Source organism: Podarcis filfolensis (assembly GCF_964270895.1).
Source record: "Podarcis filfolensis genome assembly, chromosome: 16".
Lineage (NCBI taxonomy): Eukaryota > Metazoa > Chordata > Lepidosauria > Squamata > Lacertidae > Podarcis > Podarcis filfolensis.
The window spans coordinates 37,279,096-37,294,502 of NC_139620.1; the positions used below are offsets into that span (position 1 = coordinate 37,279,096).

Sequence of the window (15,407 nt, forward strand, 5' to 3'; positions counted from 1 at the left end):
CTTATAAAGTCTGGGCAAAATAGCTTAGCCAAAGGATGCTTCAAGGAACAGAGGCAGGTGGAAGAGGCAGTGGACCAACAGGGCTGTCCGAGAGAATAACATCAATGTGAACTTCCGCCTGCTATCTGGCCATAGGAATAGGACTATTAAGGTAACTCATTTATTGTTTGAAAAATGCATATACCACAATTGAAATATGTTTCCAAGGTGGCTCATGTGAGGTAGGGGCGAGGTCATTGTTAAGCTCTTATTTAATATAGGGCAGGCTTAGCTGCTTTGTAGGCCCAGAAGAAGAGGCTGTTTACCGAAGAACAAGTTAACAAACAAATCCACAGGAAAAGGAAAGTAACTACCAAGGCAAGCTGAAAGGGTAGAGACTTGGCTCCAACTCATAGTAAAGGGGGACAATGTTTAGGTCTATCGCTTCCCATTACTACAATAATCTATTGCACAGAATAGGTTCTTTAAAAGCTGCCTTATACTCATCTAGCCAGAGCCGGCCCTACCATTAGGGTGCCTCAGGCAGCTGGTTTTACGGTTCACAAAAGGGCAGCACGTTGTTAGTGGAAGAAGCACTTGTAGGATTTTCTGCCTTGGGTGCAAACTTAACTTGAATGGCTTTGGACACTGTGCACCTTGAATTGGTGTTGTGTGTGTGATTTGTTGCTTCCCTTCAGATGCAGCCCTTATCCTGCATCTACCTCAGGATTGTCTACACTGACCAGTAGCAACTCCCCAGAGTTTCAGGAAGGGGGATTTCATGCAAATCAGGTGAATTTCATGCAAATCAGATTTCATGCAAATCAGGCGCATGCAAATCAGGTGCATTACCACCTGGGTGCAGTGACACAGGAAACAGGTGCGACGTCATCGTATCCTTAAAATAGTCACACCTAGTATTTTCCACAATAAGGTAGAGGTTTACTCTGACAGTAGAATTTGCAAGGAGAGAGAGAGATTTAAAGTTGTCTGGAATGTATACTTTCTGCCTTGGAAACCTTGCCCTCCAGTCCTAAATGTGTGTGCCTGCTGATGGGTGTTGGGTGATGGAAGAGAACTCTGCACATGCTCAGAGGTGTTTTCTTCTGACAAGTTTTAAAGCATTTATCGGGCGCAGGGAAATAATATGTTTCCTGTGAACTCATTTCACCTGCAGTCAGTCAGCTTGCTCTCTTCATTGCTCCAACTGTCCGACTTCTTTATTCCATTTTTTATAACTTGGTTGCTGTGCAGTTATTGTTGCTTTAATTTTCCCTTTTATTACCTTTGCTTGTTTAGCCTGGTATTTAATTTATGAGAAGCTCCACTCTCAGATCAGCAACCAGATGACGCAGGTGATAAAAACACTGCTTGTAAAAGAGGAAAGTCAGTCAGTCATCTTGCAGAACCCATGGCTACGAAAACTGTCTCTCTAATTGTATTTCAGATATCCCTAAGTTTTTTATTTGTCCCCTTCCAGGCAAGGAAAGTATGCCCATTGTTAAGTATCCCAGGACAGTTGACCCTCTTTGGTATGAATGGGATAGGAAGGCCCAGAAATGCGGATTAAGACACACCGTTTACGCTGTCAATGGCGATCGGTACACCGGCGAATGGCTGGACAACCTAAAACACGGTAAGGACAATCCAGAGCAAGAATAATAGAATATGTTGCAGGATATTGCAGGCAACAAAACAGCAGCCTGGAGAGGCCCAGTGATTCCCTCAAATAAAAAAGTCTACAGTTGCATGCAAGAGGACTTAATTAGTATCCACACAAACTATTTCAGGAGGCTGCTAGGGCACCTGGGAGAAAAACATCAAGGCTGTTCCTCCATATTTTGAAAACGTAAAAACTATCCTCAGGTTGGATCCCTCTCCAATGCATGTTGAGGCAAGCAGGTCCCTTGTGAGCAGGGGCGGAGGAAGGGGGGTGCGGTGTGGGTGGGCAGCCCCGGGTGTCACCACTGAGGGGGTGACAAAATACTGGGCGGCACTTACTGCGGGGCCTTGCAGCGCGCCCGAGCCATGCGACTCTCCTGGGAGTGACGCAGTGGCTTGGGCGCCCGCAGGCTCCGTGTTGCCCCAAACGGTCCGCCTAATGTCTCCCCCCTCAGCTGTAGGGCAGCTGAGTGGGAGGAGGTAGGCAGACTCCTTGGAGGCCCCGCGGAGCATCCTGCCCCGGCTGGCCCCCCTGCGGGCGGCTGGCCTCGCCCCTTTGCGCAGGGCGCAGGTGCCTCCCCAGGTGCCCGATCAGCTTGTTCCACCACTGCTTGGGAGAAGAGATGTAAAGAGATCAACCTTTAAATGAGTAAAGCCAGAACATGAAAACAACCCCCCTCACTTGCAATCGGCTATTCACAACAGGTAAATTGCTTCTGAAAAGGAGGATGTGATTAACTGCCATGGCTAATAATAATAATAATAATAATAATTTATTATTTATACCCCGGCCTTCTGGCTGGGCTTCCCCAGCCACTCTGGGCGACTTCCAACAAAATACAGTGGTACCTTGGGTTACATACGCTTCAGGTTACACACTCTGCTAACCCAGAAATAGTGCTTCAGGTTAAGAACTTTGCTTCAGGATGAGAACAGAAATCGTGCTCTGGCGGCGCAGCAGCAGCAGGAGGCCCCATTAGCTAAAGTGGTGCTTCAGGTTAAGAACAGTTTCAGGTTAAGAACGGACCTCTGGAACGAATTAAGTACTTAACCCGAGGTTCCACTGTATTAAAATACAGTAATGCATCAAACATTAAAAGCTTTCCTAGCTGCTGATAGACCTAGCAGGGAGTCATCAGTCTTTTTAGCTCTGAGCGTGTGCTGTAGGTGCCATCCCCGCAAGCAACTTCTCTTTCCTCTCGCTTGCCTCACTCCCCTTTCCTGACTGAGAGGCAAAGGAACATATACGCTTGTGCGCGCACACTTTGCTTTCCCAAGGGATAGATGTAAACAGAGCAGTAGAATCGATCTGACCCCTGAAGAGCACATAGAACGGAAAGAGGAAGTGTGGAAGAGAGACGCTCTTCCAACTTCCTCCTTCAGCACTAGGTAACTTTTCAAGAGAGAGAAAGCTACCTTCAACCACCTTGAGGCCAAGGGGGCAGCAAGATAGGCTCAAAAGCTTAGCAGGTGTCAGGGTAGCAGCTCTCAAATTTTTTTCTCTGGACCACACTTTCAGAATAAAAATTTACTCGTGGCACACCAATCTTTTTATTGATAAGATATACCATGGAAAACAAAAAGAAACAACTTCTAGCAGTGCTAGGAGTGCACAGAGCACAACTGCGTTATAAAATGATCACGAGGCACGCAGAAAATATAAAACATGAATCATTCCCAAAATACAATTATAAACGAGCCTCTTATATACATACCTTAAATATGTGCACTAACTCAATGAAAGGTGTAACTTTGCCGTATCACTTGCTGATCTCGCTCTCGTTTTGAAAAGATATCTGTCCATATTCTGCAAATAAATAAAATAACAAGTTGATACTGTACTATGCGACACTGAAATTCTTGAATGTTCATTTGCTTGTCCTGGAATCTTCCAGCCACACTTGCCACCCTCTCCTGCCACACCAGTGCCGTGCATTGCTCCCTTTGAGAACCACGGTGCAGGCGAAGAAGACCTCAAGGGCGCCATCACACTCCTGGGACACTGCGCTGGTGAACCCTTGTCTATGTCCAGAACAGTACAGTGGTACCTCGGGTTACGTACTTAATTCGTTCCAGAGGTTTCTTCTTAACCTGAAACTGTTCTTAACCTGAAGCACCACTTTAGTTAATGGGGCCTGCCGCTGCTGCTGCGCCACCGGAGCACGATTTCTGTTCTCATCCTGAAGCAAAGTTCTTAACCCAAGGTACTATTTCCGTGTTAGCGGAGTCTGTAACCTGAAGCGTCTGTAACCTGAAGCGTCTGTAACCCAAGGTACCACTGTACAGTACAGGGCGGTGCCTTTGTAAATCATTTTTCTTTTTCTTTTTACAATCAAGCGGCATATAAATTTTATGAAATGAATGAACGAACGAACGAATGAATGAATGAATAAATAAATATCATGCAGCGATGCTGAGGACAACCTCCTCTGTAGGTGCACGATTTGGGCTCACAGGAGTCTTCCATGGATTTGCTTCATGCACTTCTCTCAGAACTAGAGAACTATTCATTTATCTAGTTTGGAAACGATTGGCTCAAGTAAATTAAAACCATAATGCACGGGCAGTTTTATTGGTCACGAGAGAAAGTCTGTGCTACCAGTTCCTGCCTTTTGTCCCCATGGCCAGGCAAGGGCACGCAGACATGGAAGAGGACAGGGGCCATCTACAGCGGAGACTGGAAATTTGGAAAACGGGATGGATATGGGACATACAGCCTCCCTGATCCCATCACAAAAGACTACAAGAAAGTGTACTCGGGTTGGTGGAAGAATGACAAAATGTGGGTAAGTCGTGCTCTTTTGCAATGGTGTATGCGAATGTATGCCTTTAAAAGTGAGCCAAGGGCCAGAATCTGATCAGCATTAATATCAGAAATAAGGGGTGGGGGTGGGGTGGAATTGCCAAAGCTCTGAGCTGCTGCATTCTTCGGCCTGTTACAATAGACTGCTGAAATTCACTAAGTGCCTTGTTCCTTTTTCTGAGGTGAAAATTTAAAGCTCTGTTGCCTCCCCTCTTCAAATGGTGTGTGCGCACTGCGTCATGTGATGGATTATGTGGGGCGCAGCTTAACAACCTCCCCCAATATTTTATTTAAGTTGGCACACCCGGTTTTAATTCCAGGAGCCTCGTGGCTTCCTTAATTCTGTTCCCGTCTCTGAGTGTCAGGAAGAGGGCAAGCCATGAGGGGAGTGAACACAGCCAGGTACCTCACCATACTTTGTCCTCACACTTTGGGAGGTGGTGTGGATTCAGCCCAGAAAGTAGGGGTGGAGGAGAAATTCATAGAATCATAGATGGAAGGCACCCCAAGTTCATCTAGTCCAACCCTCAGCAATGCTGGAATCTCAACTAAAGCATCCTTGGCAGACGACCATCCAACCTCTGCTGGAAAACCTCCCAGGTAGGAGAGTCCAACACCTTCTGAGGGAGCCCATTCCACTGCTGAATGGTTCTTACCATTACCATCAGAATATACTTTCTTGTAACTTGAAGCCTTTGGTTTCTGTCCTAGCCTCTGGAACAGGGCAGCCCTTTAGATACGTGAAGAAGGCTATCCTATCTCCTCTCAGCCTCCTCTTTTCCAGGCTAAACAGACCCAGCTCTTTCTGTTCCTCATGAGACTTGATTTCCAGACCCTTGATCACCCTACTCTGCATACGTTCCATCTTGTCAATATCCTCCTTCAATTGTGGTGCTCAGAAATTCAAACCATTTCGGATTTAAAGGTGAACCCAGCTAGCTTGCACTTTCCAAAACAATTTGTTGAACCACAACCCAGGCGTCCTTCAAAATCTGCACTTCCCCTAACGTTGCAGTGAAGTTCTCCAGCCCAGTAATGTCCACAAACACACATATACTTGTGTGCGTAAAGATGCGTCTATTGGTGAAGACAGCATTATAGCAAGAAAAAAAATATTTGTTAGGCAAACTTGAATACAAAAAGGAGAAATTCACACTAAAACTCTGGTGAGTTTTATGAGGACATTAAAAAAACAACAACCACGGAGAAATGAGAAGCTGAGAGAAAACATAAATTGACAGATTTGTCCTGCTTCCAGAAGTGGGGTGGGGGTGGGGAGCAAATCAAATGGGCATCAGCAACAAGTACAATGGTACCTCGGGTTAAGTACTTAATTCGTTCCGGAGGTCCATTCTTAACCTGAAACTGTTCTTAACCTGAAGCACCACTTTAGCTAATGGGGCCTCCTGCTGCTGCCGCGCCGCCGGAGCACGATTTCTGTTCTCATCCTGAAGCAAAGTTCTTAACATGAGGTACTATTTCTGGGTTAGTGGAGTCTGTAACCTGAAGCGTATGTAACCTGAAGCGTATGTAACCCAAGGTACCACTGTATTGAGTTTTTAAAGAAAGAAAATTAACATAAAAGTTAAACATTTTAAAGAGAAAGCTTGCTGTTGTGATCATCCACACGAATATCTTTTGATTTTAGGGATACGGAATAAAATTTTACTCAGATATGGAGTATTACGAAGGGGAATGGGCCGTTGGGAAGAGAAGCGGCTGGGGCCGGATGTACTACAAGGACGGCTCCATCTATGAAGGCCAGTGGTCTGAGGACAAGCCAAGCGGGCAAGGCATGTTCCGCTTGAGTAAGTACCTCCCTGCTGCGTCCATGATGCTTGAGAGGTCTGGTCCTCTATGCCTTTGGGCAGTGGTTAGAACGGGCCCCAGCCCTTCCCACCCCCCAGAACAGAACTTGGGGCACGTTAAGGCTGGCCAGATGGTGCCGCCGCCGACATTCTCAGCTCCCTTTGCTCAGATAGACTGCTGCTGCCGCTGCTGCTCAAAAGGTGGCCTGCGCAATGACAACAACGCAACGGTTTGTTGCTGTCCGTGCCACATATCTCCATTTACCCTGCCTCAGCTCACACCAGTAGTCTTTTGAAGACTTAATGGGTTTTAGTGGTTTCAGGGCCCCTGCGCACAGAAGCAAAAATCACATAAGTTGGGAGCACCCTGGAGGATGCGCATAAAAGTGGGGGCGATGGCTGTGCTACCCCACACATCAGTGTAAAAAACAACAACCACAACCCTGCTGAGCCCCCACTCTCTTTGGGGCTTCCTCCACCCTCACTGAACTGACACCCTCTTCAGGCTCTGGAGAAATTTATGTTTAAGTTTCCTGTCCCCTTGTGTATATGCAGTCACACGTGTGTTGATCAAATGTCAGTGGCAGGGAGACACCCGTAAAACCCAAACTCTCCTTGCCATGCCATTCTGGCTAAGGCTCTGATGGGAGAACTTTTCCAGTCTGGGGGTCACACTACCCCCCTTCTGGGTGGCATCCTGAGGGTCACAGGGCAAAGTGGGCAGAGCGACAAATGTAGGTTTTTGCCTTTGCACAGTAGGCCAGTTTCTCCAGCTGCTCTTCCATCCAGGGAGGCCGGAGTTCATGGATGTATTCCAGCCAGGCAAAAAGGTTTGGGGCCAGTGAGGGGGCAAGGCCTGGGGAGAATCCCAAGGGCAAAAGATCAAGGCCTGGAGAGGCGCATTGGTCTCCTGGGCCAGACGTTGCAAGCCCTGCGCTACCGCCTTGAAAGCATGCTGTGCTTGGCTGAGCCAATGTGGTGCTGGGGTTAGCAGGCTGGACTAATTAGAGCCATCAAGACCTGGGGTCAAATCCCACTAAGTCATAACAAAGGTAGCTTGGGAACTCTGAGTCGATTGCTCCTTTTCATCCTGACCCCGTCTCTCAGGGTTGTTGTGCAGGTAAAATGTGGGACAGACCCATATATGCTTTACTGAGAGGAAAGGGAGGATTAAAATGTCCTTAAAAATTATTATTGTGCCATGCTGAGCAATCACATAATATACTGCTGTTTTAATAGCTGACAGTATATTTACACGAACTGTTAAAGCAACAGTTTGGAAGTCCTGCCCAGGTTATGCCGAGGCCAGGTACACTTAATTACACTGCTGTCCAGGATCTGTTTGTATCTAACTTCCAGCATCAGGAAATTGCTGAGATTTAGAGTCTTGGTGGTTATCTAGAAATGTCTTTAGTTTCTAAAAGGACAGGTAATGACTGTGACTTGACAGATTTCAAGAGGATTCAGACCTGATATCACTTTACCTGAAGGTGACACTTCCTCAGCAGAGGTGCAAATTCACTTTGCATGTGCTCAGAGGTGCTCTTGTTGTAATATCACCTATTCCAAAACTGAGGCGAGGCATTGAAAAGAAGATTATGGGGTTAAAATTAATACCTGCTGGGATGTTCTGGCTGTTAAGGATATGATGGATTTTAAATCACCACTGCCACCACCACAAATTGAATAATTGGTCCTCCAGAGACATTGCCCAATTGATCATGAACGGGCTGGATTTTTCCTAAGGTTAAAATTAGCTAATTAATAGATTATTATTTTCCTGTGCCTGCGGGTTTAATATAGTCAGCTCTGTAACTGGAAATTTTGCAAGGCAGGGGGTAAATGCGCCTTCTGTTAGGTTCGCGATGGACAACCATCCAAGATCAAATAGCTGATACTGGCTTCTTGCCCAGAAAGGGTAAACTGAAACGTAGGATTCATGCAGTTTTGCTGGCTCCTCCCTTTCTTGCAAAAGGATTTAAGAGAGTTAGCCACAGCATCCAAACTGTGAAGGGCACAGCTTGGTGGGGCCCTTGCGACGGACATGTGCTGCCCCATTGATGGAATTCCTTCCCCACATAAATTTGCCTGGCACCCACATGAATATATTTTCGGTACCAGGCAAATGCTATTCTTTCTCCACTCTTAATGTTTTCATAAACTGTCTTGGAAGCATCACCAAAGAGCAGTACTGTATATGAATCTTTCCGAATAAGCAAAGAGGGAGGGAGCTCCTGCTCTCCAGTCTGTTCTCAGAACTGCCCCATCCAGAATTCCACCATACCTAGGAGCGTGTGAGCAAAAGGACTTCTCTGCAATCTGAGTTGCCTCCTGACCATTGAGTCAGAAGCAGGTTCCGTTCTGTCCATTTCAGTGGGGCATTTACTTCCAAGAAAAAAGCACACCAAGAACTCAGGCCGACAGGGCCCTGTTTCGATGTATTCACCTTCATCAGCTAATTTTTAAAGGGTTGTGTAAGTTTGAAGACTTTTGGATAAATATATCCGGTTATTTTCTACGTTTCTCAGGGATAACAACTATGTGTGGGTAGATCAACGTGTACCTTGAGCTTTTCTGTGCATTTTCAATTTGGAAGCCAGGCACGGAGTGCTTCAGGGGCAAAGTCTACAGCCACAATGACCGGGGAGTGGGGGGCAAACTAGACCATGATAGAACCATTTGTTAGGAGATGCTGCAGGGCCTTGTGAAAACACAAGCCAGCCTCTCTCTCTCTCTGTGTGTGTGTGTGTGTGTGTGTTTAAAAAGCATCAATCCCACAAAAATCTCTGTGTCGCTTGCAGAAAATGAAAACCGTTATGAAGGCTCCTGGAAGGACGGGAAGAGGCATGGTCCAGGGAAGTTCATCTACTTGGACACGGGGCAACTTTATGAAGGCTACTGGGTGGCAGACATTCCCCGTTGCGGAACCATGATTGATTTTGGCCGCGACGAAGCCCCTGCACCAACTCAGTATCCCATCCCAAAGGTAATCTCTAGGTTACAGGCTCCCCACAGGCCCAAAGGCCAGAACGTGCGTAAGGGTGGATTCCACTGTCTCTTCCTGCAAGCCAACACCTGAGCAGAGAGGGAAGAGCAATTTCCGCCTCTGCTCCAGCTGCCCCCAGGACTTGCCCACCTCAGCTCCTTTGGCCTCTTAAGCATGGAGAGTGCAAATAGCTGGATGTGGGGAAGCTTTTCTGATGAAGGGCGGTTGACCCACAGGAAAAGTCAGCTAATGGTGGGAGCCAAAAGTAGGCTGGGTCAGAAGCAAAGTAGATGGGAGTCTGCAGCCAGGTACGGCAGGATGACCCAAAGGGAGCAGAGAAGCAGCTTTTTCTAAACAAACTAATTGTCTTTTCCAGTCTATTGATTTTTTAAAAACAAACAAAGATCAGAATCTGATGCTTATTCGTGTAATAATCTTATGTAAATCACTTTGTAAGGCAGTATATAAGTGCTGTAAATGAATGAAGGAACGAAGTGGGGAAGGACCCATCCCATTAGTTTCTATAGCAACAGAACTCACTTTTTGAAGATGCGAATGGCGGATAAGGCCACTACCTTAACAAAAGAACTGGGCTGTCCAGTGCAGCAAGCGTCCTCCTATAGATTCTAGCTGTTGTGACGTGGGGTTTGTGATTTCAGCTCTCTTGACATAATATGCTGGAGACAGTTCTGTAGTAACGCTTCTTTATTACAGCAAACAAGACTGAGAACTGAGGAGGGGAGAGCTACATTTATAGGGACAGGGAACTAGCTAGAAAGGATACATTTTGGAGGGAACAATATCAGGCAATCACAGTCCTGCCTTTTGGAGGAAACCAATAAGACAGAGGATCCAAATACAGCAGCTTAAATGAACCAATAGTAGCTGGACCCTCTGGAACCAAAAGGCAGTTACTTTACCCTAATGCAAATACAGACAATAATAATACAGATATAAAATCCTTTGACTCAATACACAAAACTAGCCTCCCACGGGCATGGAAGGGACCCACAGGAGTCATCCTGACTGACCCCCTCCCCCCCAAAAAACCTGTAACAATCTATATGTGTGTGTGAAAGACAGGGAGAGTGTGCTGTAACCCTGTGTGGTGCATGTGTTTGTGTTAGTAACAATGGGGTGAGGTGGGGGAATAGAGGGGTGTGCAATTCCCCCACCCCTTTTGCCAGGTGTGTGTGTGTTTTATTGCTATTTTGCCACACCCGCTTTTGCTCTGCAAACCATTGCTGTGCAGCTCCCAGAAGGTGGCCAGTTTTCAGTCTGGCCTTGTGGCTGAAACTGATTCCCCATCCCTGGAATGGGGCTTAAAAGACTATGTGGGGAGCTGGAATGTTGCCAGTTTAAGTATTGGCCAGGAGGACTTCCATAGGCTATCCCCTCTTTCTCCCCCTGACATTTCCCACCCTCATTCTGTTTGAGGAGCAGTAAGAGGACTGTCCTGTATTTGGAGTTACCCTCTGTTTGAAGGGTTGCTCAGTCTAAGTCCAGTTTAAAGGCAGCAATTACTATGGAGCCCCAGGGTCCCGTCATCAGAGAGCAGACTGGCCCGCCTCTCCCAGCCACAGCCTTCCCCACTATGCAGAAAGGCATTGCTATTTCTATTGAGAGTGCAGTAATTATTTTATTACTGTGGCCTAATTATTTTATTTTATTTTATTATTTCAGTAGTAATTATTTTTTTACTATGGTCTAAACCACAGAGCCTAGGGCTTGCTGATCAGAAGGTCGGCGGTTCGAATCCCCACGACAGGCTGAGCTCCTGGTGCTCGGTCCCAGCTCCTGCCAACCTAGCAGTTCGAAAGCACGTCAAAGTGCAAGTAGATAAATAGGTACTGCTACGGCGGGGAGGTAAACAGCGCTTCCGTGCGCAGCTCTGGTTCTCCAGAAGCAGCTTAGTCATGCTGGCCACATGACCTGGAAGCTGTACACTGGCTCCCTCGGCCAATAAAGCGAGATGAGCGCCACAACTCCAGAGTCGTCCGCGACTGGACTTAACGGTCATGTGTCCCTTTACCTTTACCTAACTATTTCTAAGTTGGCATCTGTATATTTAAATTAGCATATGAAAGTTTTATGCAAATCTGTCTCCCTTTTTGTTTGTTTTTTGGCAATGTATTAAATTGCAAACCCCCCTCCCAATGTTTCTTTCAGGTTGAACTAGCGGACCCAGAGGGTGTGTTGGAAAATGCTATTGTGTTGCTAGAAAATGCTGAAGAAGCGAATTCTCAGCCTCAGAAGGAACGATGACGGCTGACAATCCTGCCCTCCAAAGCTGGGGTTCCTTCCCGTTGAAGGCTGAGCAGCAATGTACAAAGAGTTCTTTCCCAAGAGATTCCCAAGTATTCCCATTCCGATCCCTTCTCTGTTCCTGGTTATGCCCTTTGCTCACTAGTTTAGCAGCTGCAGAAAAACAGGGAAGAGGGACATGGTAGAGACCTTGTGAGTTCAAAAATACAAGATACCGCACATTTCTTTGCAAGTTGCTTGCTCTGGGTTCTTGAAGCAGCGACTTGCCCTTTGCACCTCCCAGAGCCAGCCCTGATGTTAGTGGCACACACCTCAGATGGCAGGTGCTGAGGGGTGGAGAGGGGCTTGAATACCTCCAAGGAAGGAGGGTCTATAATTCCTTCCTGAGTGAAGCTCTGGCACAAGGTGGGGATACAAAGCAAAGGGAAGATTTGGGGCGATGGCTGCAATTCTCTCCTCTTCCTGAATTCAGAAAAGTTTCTGTCTTATTTTGAACCACCTTTTTGTACCATCAAGGAGAGAGACTTTGAAACTGGGATAAATATGATTGACACTGTAGCCTGTAACCCACCACAGCAGGGGGGTGGGGTGGGGGTGGCAAAGAGAGTGACAGCCACATAAGGCACAAATTGTGTTGTCAAGGAGTCTAAAAGAGTCCCTCATAGATTCTCTCCATCATGATTGCTTCTTATTTCAAGACTCTCTAAAATACACATTTTGAACCAAAGCTATTCATAGTATCACGTTCTCCCTTCTCCAAGTAAGGAAACCTTCACAGAAAAGGAAGAAGGAAAAAGAGAGAGAAATCTTCGGAAGCCAATGATGTATCTTCATTAGAAGCAAATGAACTTGCTTACCGTATTTTTCACTCCATAGGACGCACCCGACCATAGGACGCACCTTGTTTTAGAGGGGGAGAAGAACAAGAAAAAAAATTATCCCCCTCTCTGCTCAGTGCCCCTTCAGGAAAGCGGCAGGAGAAACGGAGCCCCTTCCATTTCTCCCCCCGCTTCGCTGAAGGGGCGCTGCGCAGCTCTCCCTCTCTGCTGAAGCCAGGAGAGTCTTGCTCTCCCGGCTTCAGCGAAAGGAACGCGTAGGCCCCGGAGCGCGGAGGGAGCGCTCCCTCTGTGCATTGGAGGCTTCGCGTTGATATCGCTGAAGCCAAGGAGCCTGCATTCGCTCCATAGGATGCACACACATTTCCCCTTAATTTTTGGAGGGGAAAAAGTGCATCCTATAGAGCGAAAAATACGGTAATTTGCTAGTGTGCAGGTTTACACCAAGCAGCAGATACAGCTGTAGGCTCCATCAGAATGGTACTGGCACCAGCAAGACATCTTCCCCAAGCCCCTGCTGTTAGCACAATGTTAGCAAGAGAATTTTCCCCCAACCTGGTGCCCCCCTCATATGTTTTGGACTACAGCTCTCCTCAGCCCAACATCAGGAGGGGCACAGACTCTTCTCCCTTGGTCAACAACCTGCCCACTGCTAACCTAAAATGTCAAATGGAGTCATAATACACACACCTGTCTTTTCGTGTGAGGCTGTTGCTATTTAAAAAAAGTTTTATTTATCGTTTTCAATTTTACAAAATGTGAACATTAACATTTACCAAATCACAAACCACACATCTAACATCAACTTCCCTCCCACCTCTCTTCCATGGTTCATTTTAATTACCTTTTACTGCTGCATATTGTGGTTATTCCATATCCCCCCCCCCGTTTTATCTCAATCTACTTTATACTGCTGAATTTACTCTAATCTTGCTAACATCCTGATTTGTTTACAATAGTTTTTTCAAATATTTACAATTTTTTTCCAATATTCCTTAAAAGCTTTTTCTTCCTGGTCTCTTATTCTACTAGTTAAACCAGCCGTTGCTGCAAATTATTCTGAAGGGGTCACATAACTCCATACCCTCGAGCGTCTCTCTGATGAAAATAGGAACATCCTAAGGAAAAGCGGGACATTCCAGGATCAAATCAGAAACTGGGGTGGCTTCTATAAATCCAGGACTGTCCCTGGAAAATAGGGACACTTGGAGGGTCTGGAAATATAACTCCTTAATGTAATGCCAAGGGACACTTGGAGGGTCTGGAAATATAACTCCTTAATGTAATCTCCTCAGGGCAGAGACCTGCCACACTTTCCTCCCCTTTTGCCTGATGTAAACTAACACTCGCTTGGTTCATGCAGAAACAACAAGCCATGATCTAGTGTTACAAGAATGAGCTTTCAAGGGAATGGTGGGCTTCTTTCTCCCCTCCCCTCCTGGACCCCAACTCTGCCACCACACCTGGTTTGAGGCAAGTCATATGCTTGTCAAAACTGGCAAACTGGTTTGTGATCCTGAGAAACCAGGAACGAAATTTAGAATGAATCCCTGGCCTGCCATGATGTCTGAATCAGACTGTTCAGCCTTGGGTTTTGATCCCAGTTTAAAGCACCCCGCACAGGTTTTTTTTTAAAAAATGTATGTTTAATTTATTTTAATTAAAGTTTTTATTGGTTTACAAAAGTACATGCCTTGTCTCTTTTTTCCAGGTTGTACAGTCTTTCTTACAAATAAGTTACATTTGTTGTGAGACATTAGTGTAAAGTATAAGGTCGGGGAAGAAGAGGGGGGAGGCTTATTCTTTTATATCAGGGGTCAGCAAACTTTTTCAGCAGGGGGCCTGTCCACTGTCCCTCAGACCTTGTGGGGGGCCGGACTATATTTTGAAGGGGAAAAAATGTATGAACGAATTCCTATGCCCCACAAATAACCCAGAGATGCATTTAAAATAAAAGACCACATTCTACTCATGTAAAAACACACTGATTCCCGGACCACCCGCGGGCCGGATTGAGAAGGCGATTGGGCCGGATCTGGCCCCCAGGCCTTAGTTTGCCTACCCATGCTTTATATAGTGTGCATGTGGGGTTTTGTGTTAGGGTCAACTGGGTAGGTTCTCTTTCTATTTGTTTACAGTGGTACCTCATGTTAAGAACTTAATTTGTTCCGGAGGTCTGTTCTTAAGCTGAAACTGTTCTTAACCTGAAGCACCACTTTAGCTAATGGGGCCTCCTGCTGCCGCTGCGCGATTTCTGTTCTCATCCTGAAGCAAAGTTCTTAACCCGAGGTACTATTTCTGGGTTAGCAGAGTCTGTAACCTGAAGCTTATGTAACCCGAGGTACCACTGTATTACATTTTGTTGGTAGTGAGAGGGATTGGAGCCCCAGGGTGTGGTTGGTTGCAGTGGGGTTTATTTGCATTGGGGGGGGGCTTGTTGGGTGAGGTAAGCCAGATTGATTCGTATACTGTCGGTGGGTTCCTATAGTTGTCTTGTTGGGCTGTGTGTGCGATAAAGAGGAGCCATACTGGGGTGAAGGCATCCTCTTCTATTTGTTCCTGTGTCAGCTTCAGTTTGTTGGTTAATTTTTCTGGTAAGGCTGTTTCCCATACAATTTGGTACCATTGGTCCATGCTTACTCCTGACAGGTCTCCTCAGTGTCTGGCTATGAGGCTTCTAGCTGCTGAGAGTAGGTGGGTTATGAGCTCTGTGTAATTTGAGTGGCCATTACAATCTTGGAAGGTGTTCAGTAGGGCCAGTCCTGGGGTGACTTCTAATACCCGTTTAGTTAATTTGCAAGCACCCTGCACAGTTGATGGTGATGTACAAAGCAGCAGGAATTCTTCCTCCTTTGTTGAGCTGCAAAGCACTAGACATTATGAGCCCCAAAAAGGAAAAAAAATACAAATATTCCTCCCCAGAAGAAAGAGACTGCATACAAAATGCACAGAGAGTAAACTGGAAAAATAATTTTAATTTTCTAGTTTCATTTTTAGTCATCTTAGCAATTATTTTCAAACTAGAATAGGTAAAAATCCTTCAACAGAAAAGTGATTAAAAAACAAGC

General features: G+C 46.1%; 1 protein-coding gene across 1 annotated transcript; it reads left to right on the forward strand.

Moving 5' to 3' along the window:
- MORN3 (MORN repeat containing 3) lies at nucleotides 1–11,735 on the forward strand. Its single transcript, XM_083590621.1, has 6 exons — nucleotides 1–151; nucleotides 1,460–1,615; nucleotides 4,270–4,427; nucleotides 6,093–6,252; nucleotides 9,054–9,238; nucleotides 11,408–11,735. Exons 2-6 carry the CDS (start codon nucleotides 1,471–1,473, stop codon nucleotides 11,501–11,503), a joined length of 744 nt encoding a protein of 247 aa, XP_083446747.1. The 5' UTR covers nucleotides 1–151; nucleotides 1,460–1,470; the 3' UTR covers nucleotides 11,504–11,735.
- Nucleotides 11,736–15,407: the final 3,672 nt, after the last annotated feature.

What these genes read in the sequence shown, in the direction of transcription:
- MORN3 (XM_083590621.1), top strand. Translation starts at nt 1,471, where the DNA reads ATGCCCATTGTTAAGTATCCCAGGACAGTTGACCCTCTTTGGTATGAA. An exon ending in GGAAGAATGACAAAATGTGG is followed by an intron (nt 4,428 to 6,092) that starts GTAAGTCGTGCT and finishes TTTTGATTTTAG; the next exon opens with GGATACGGAATAAAATTTTA. An exon ending in GCAAGGCATGTTCCGCTTGA is followed by an intron (nt 6,253 to 9,053) that starts GTAAGTACCTCC and finishes TGTCGCTTGCAG; the next exon opens with AAAATGAAAACCGTTATGAA.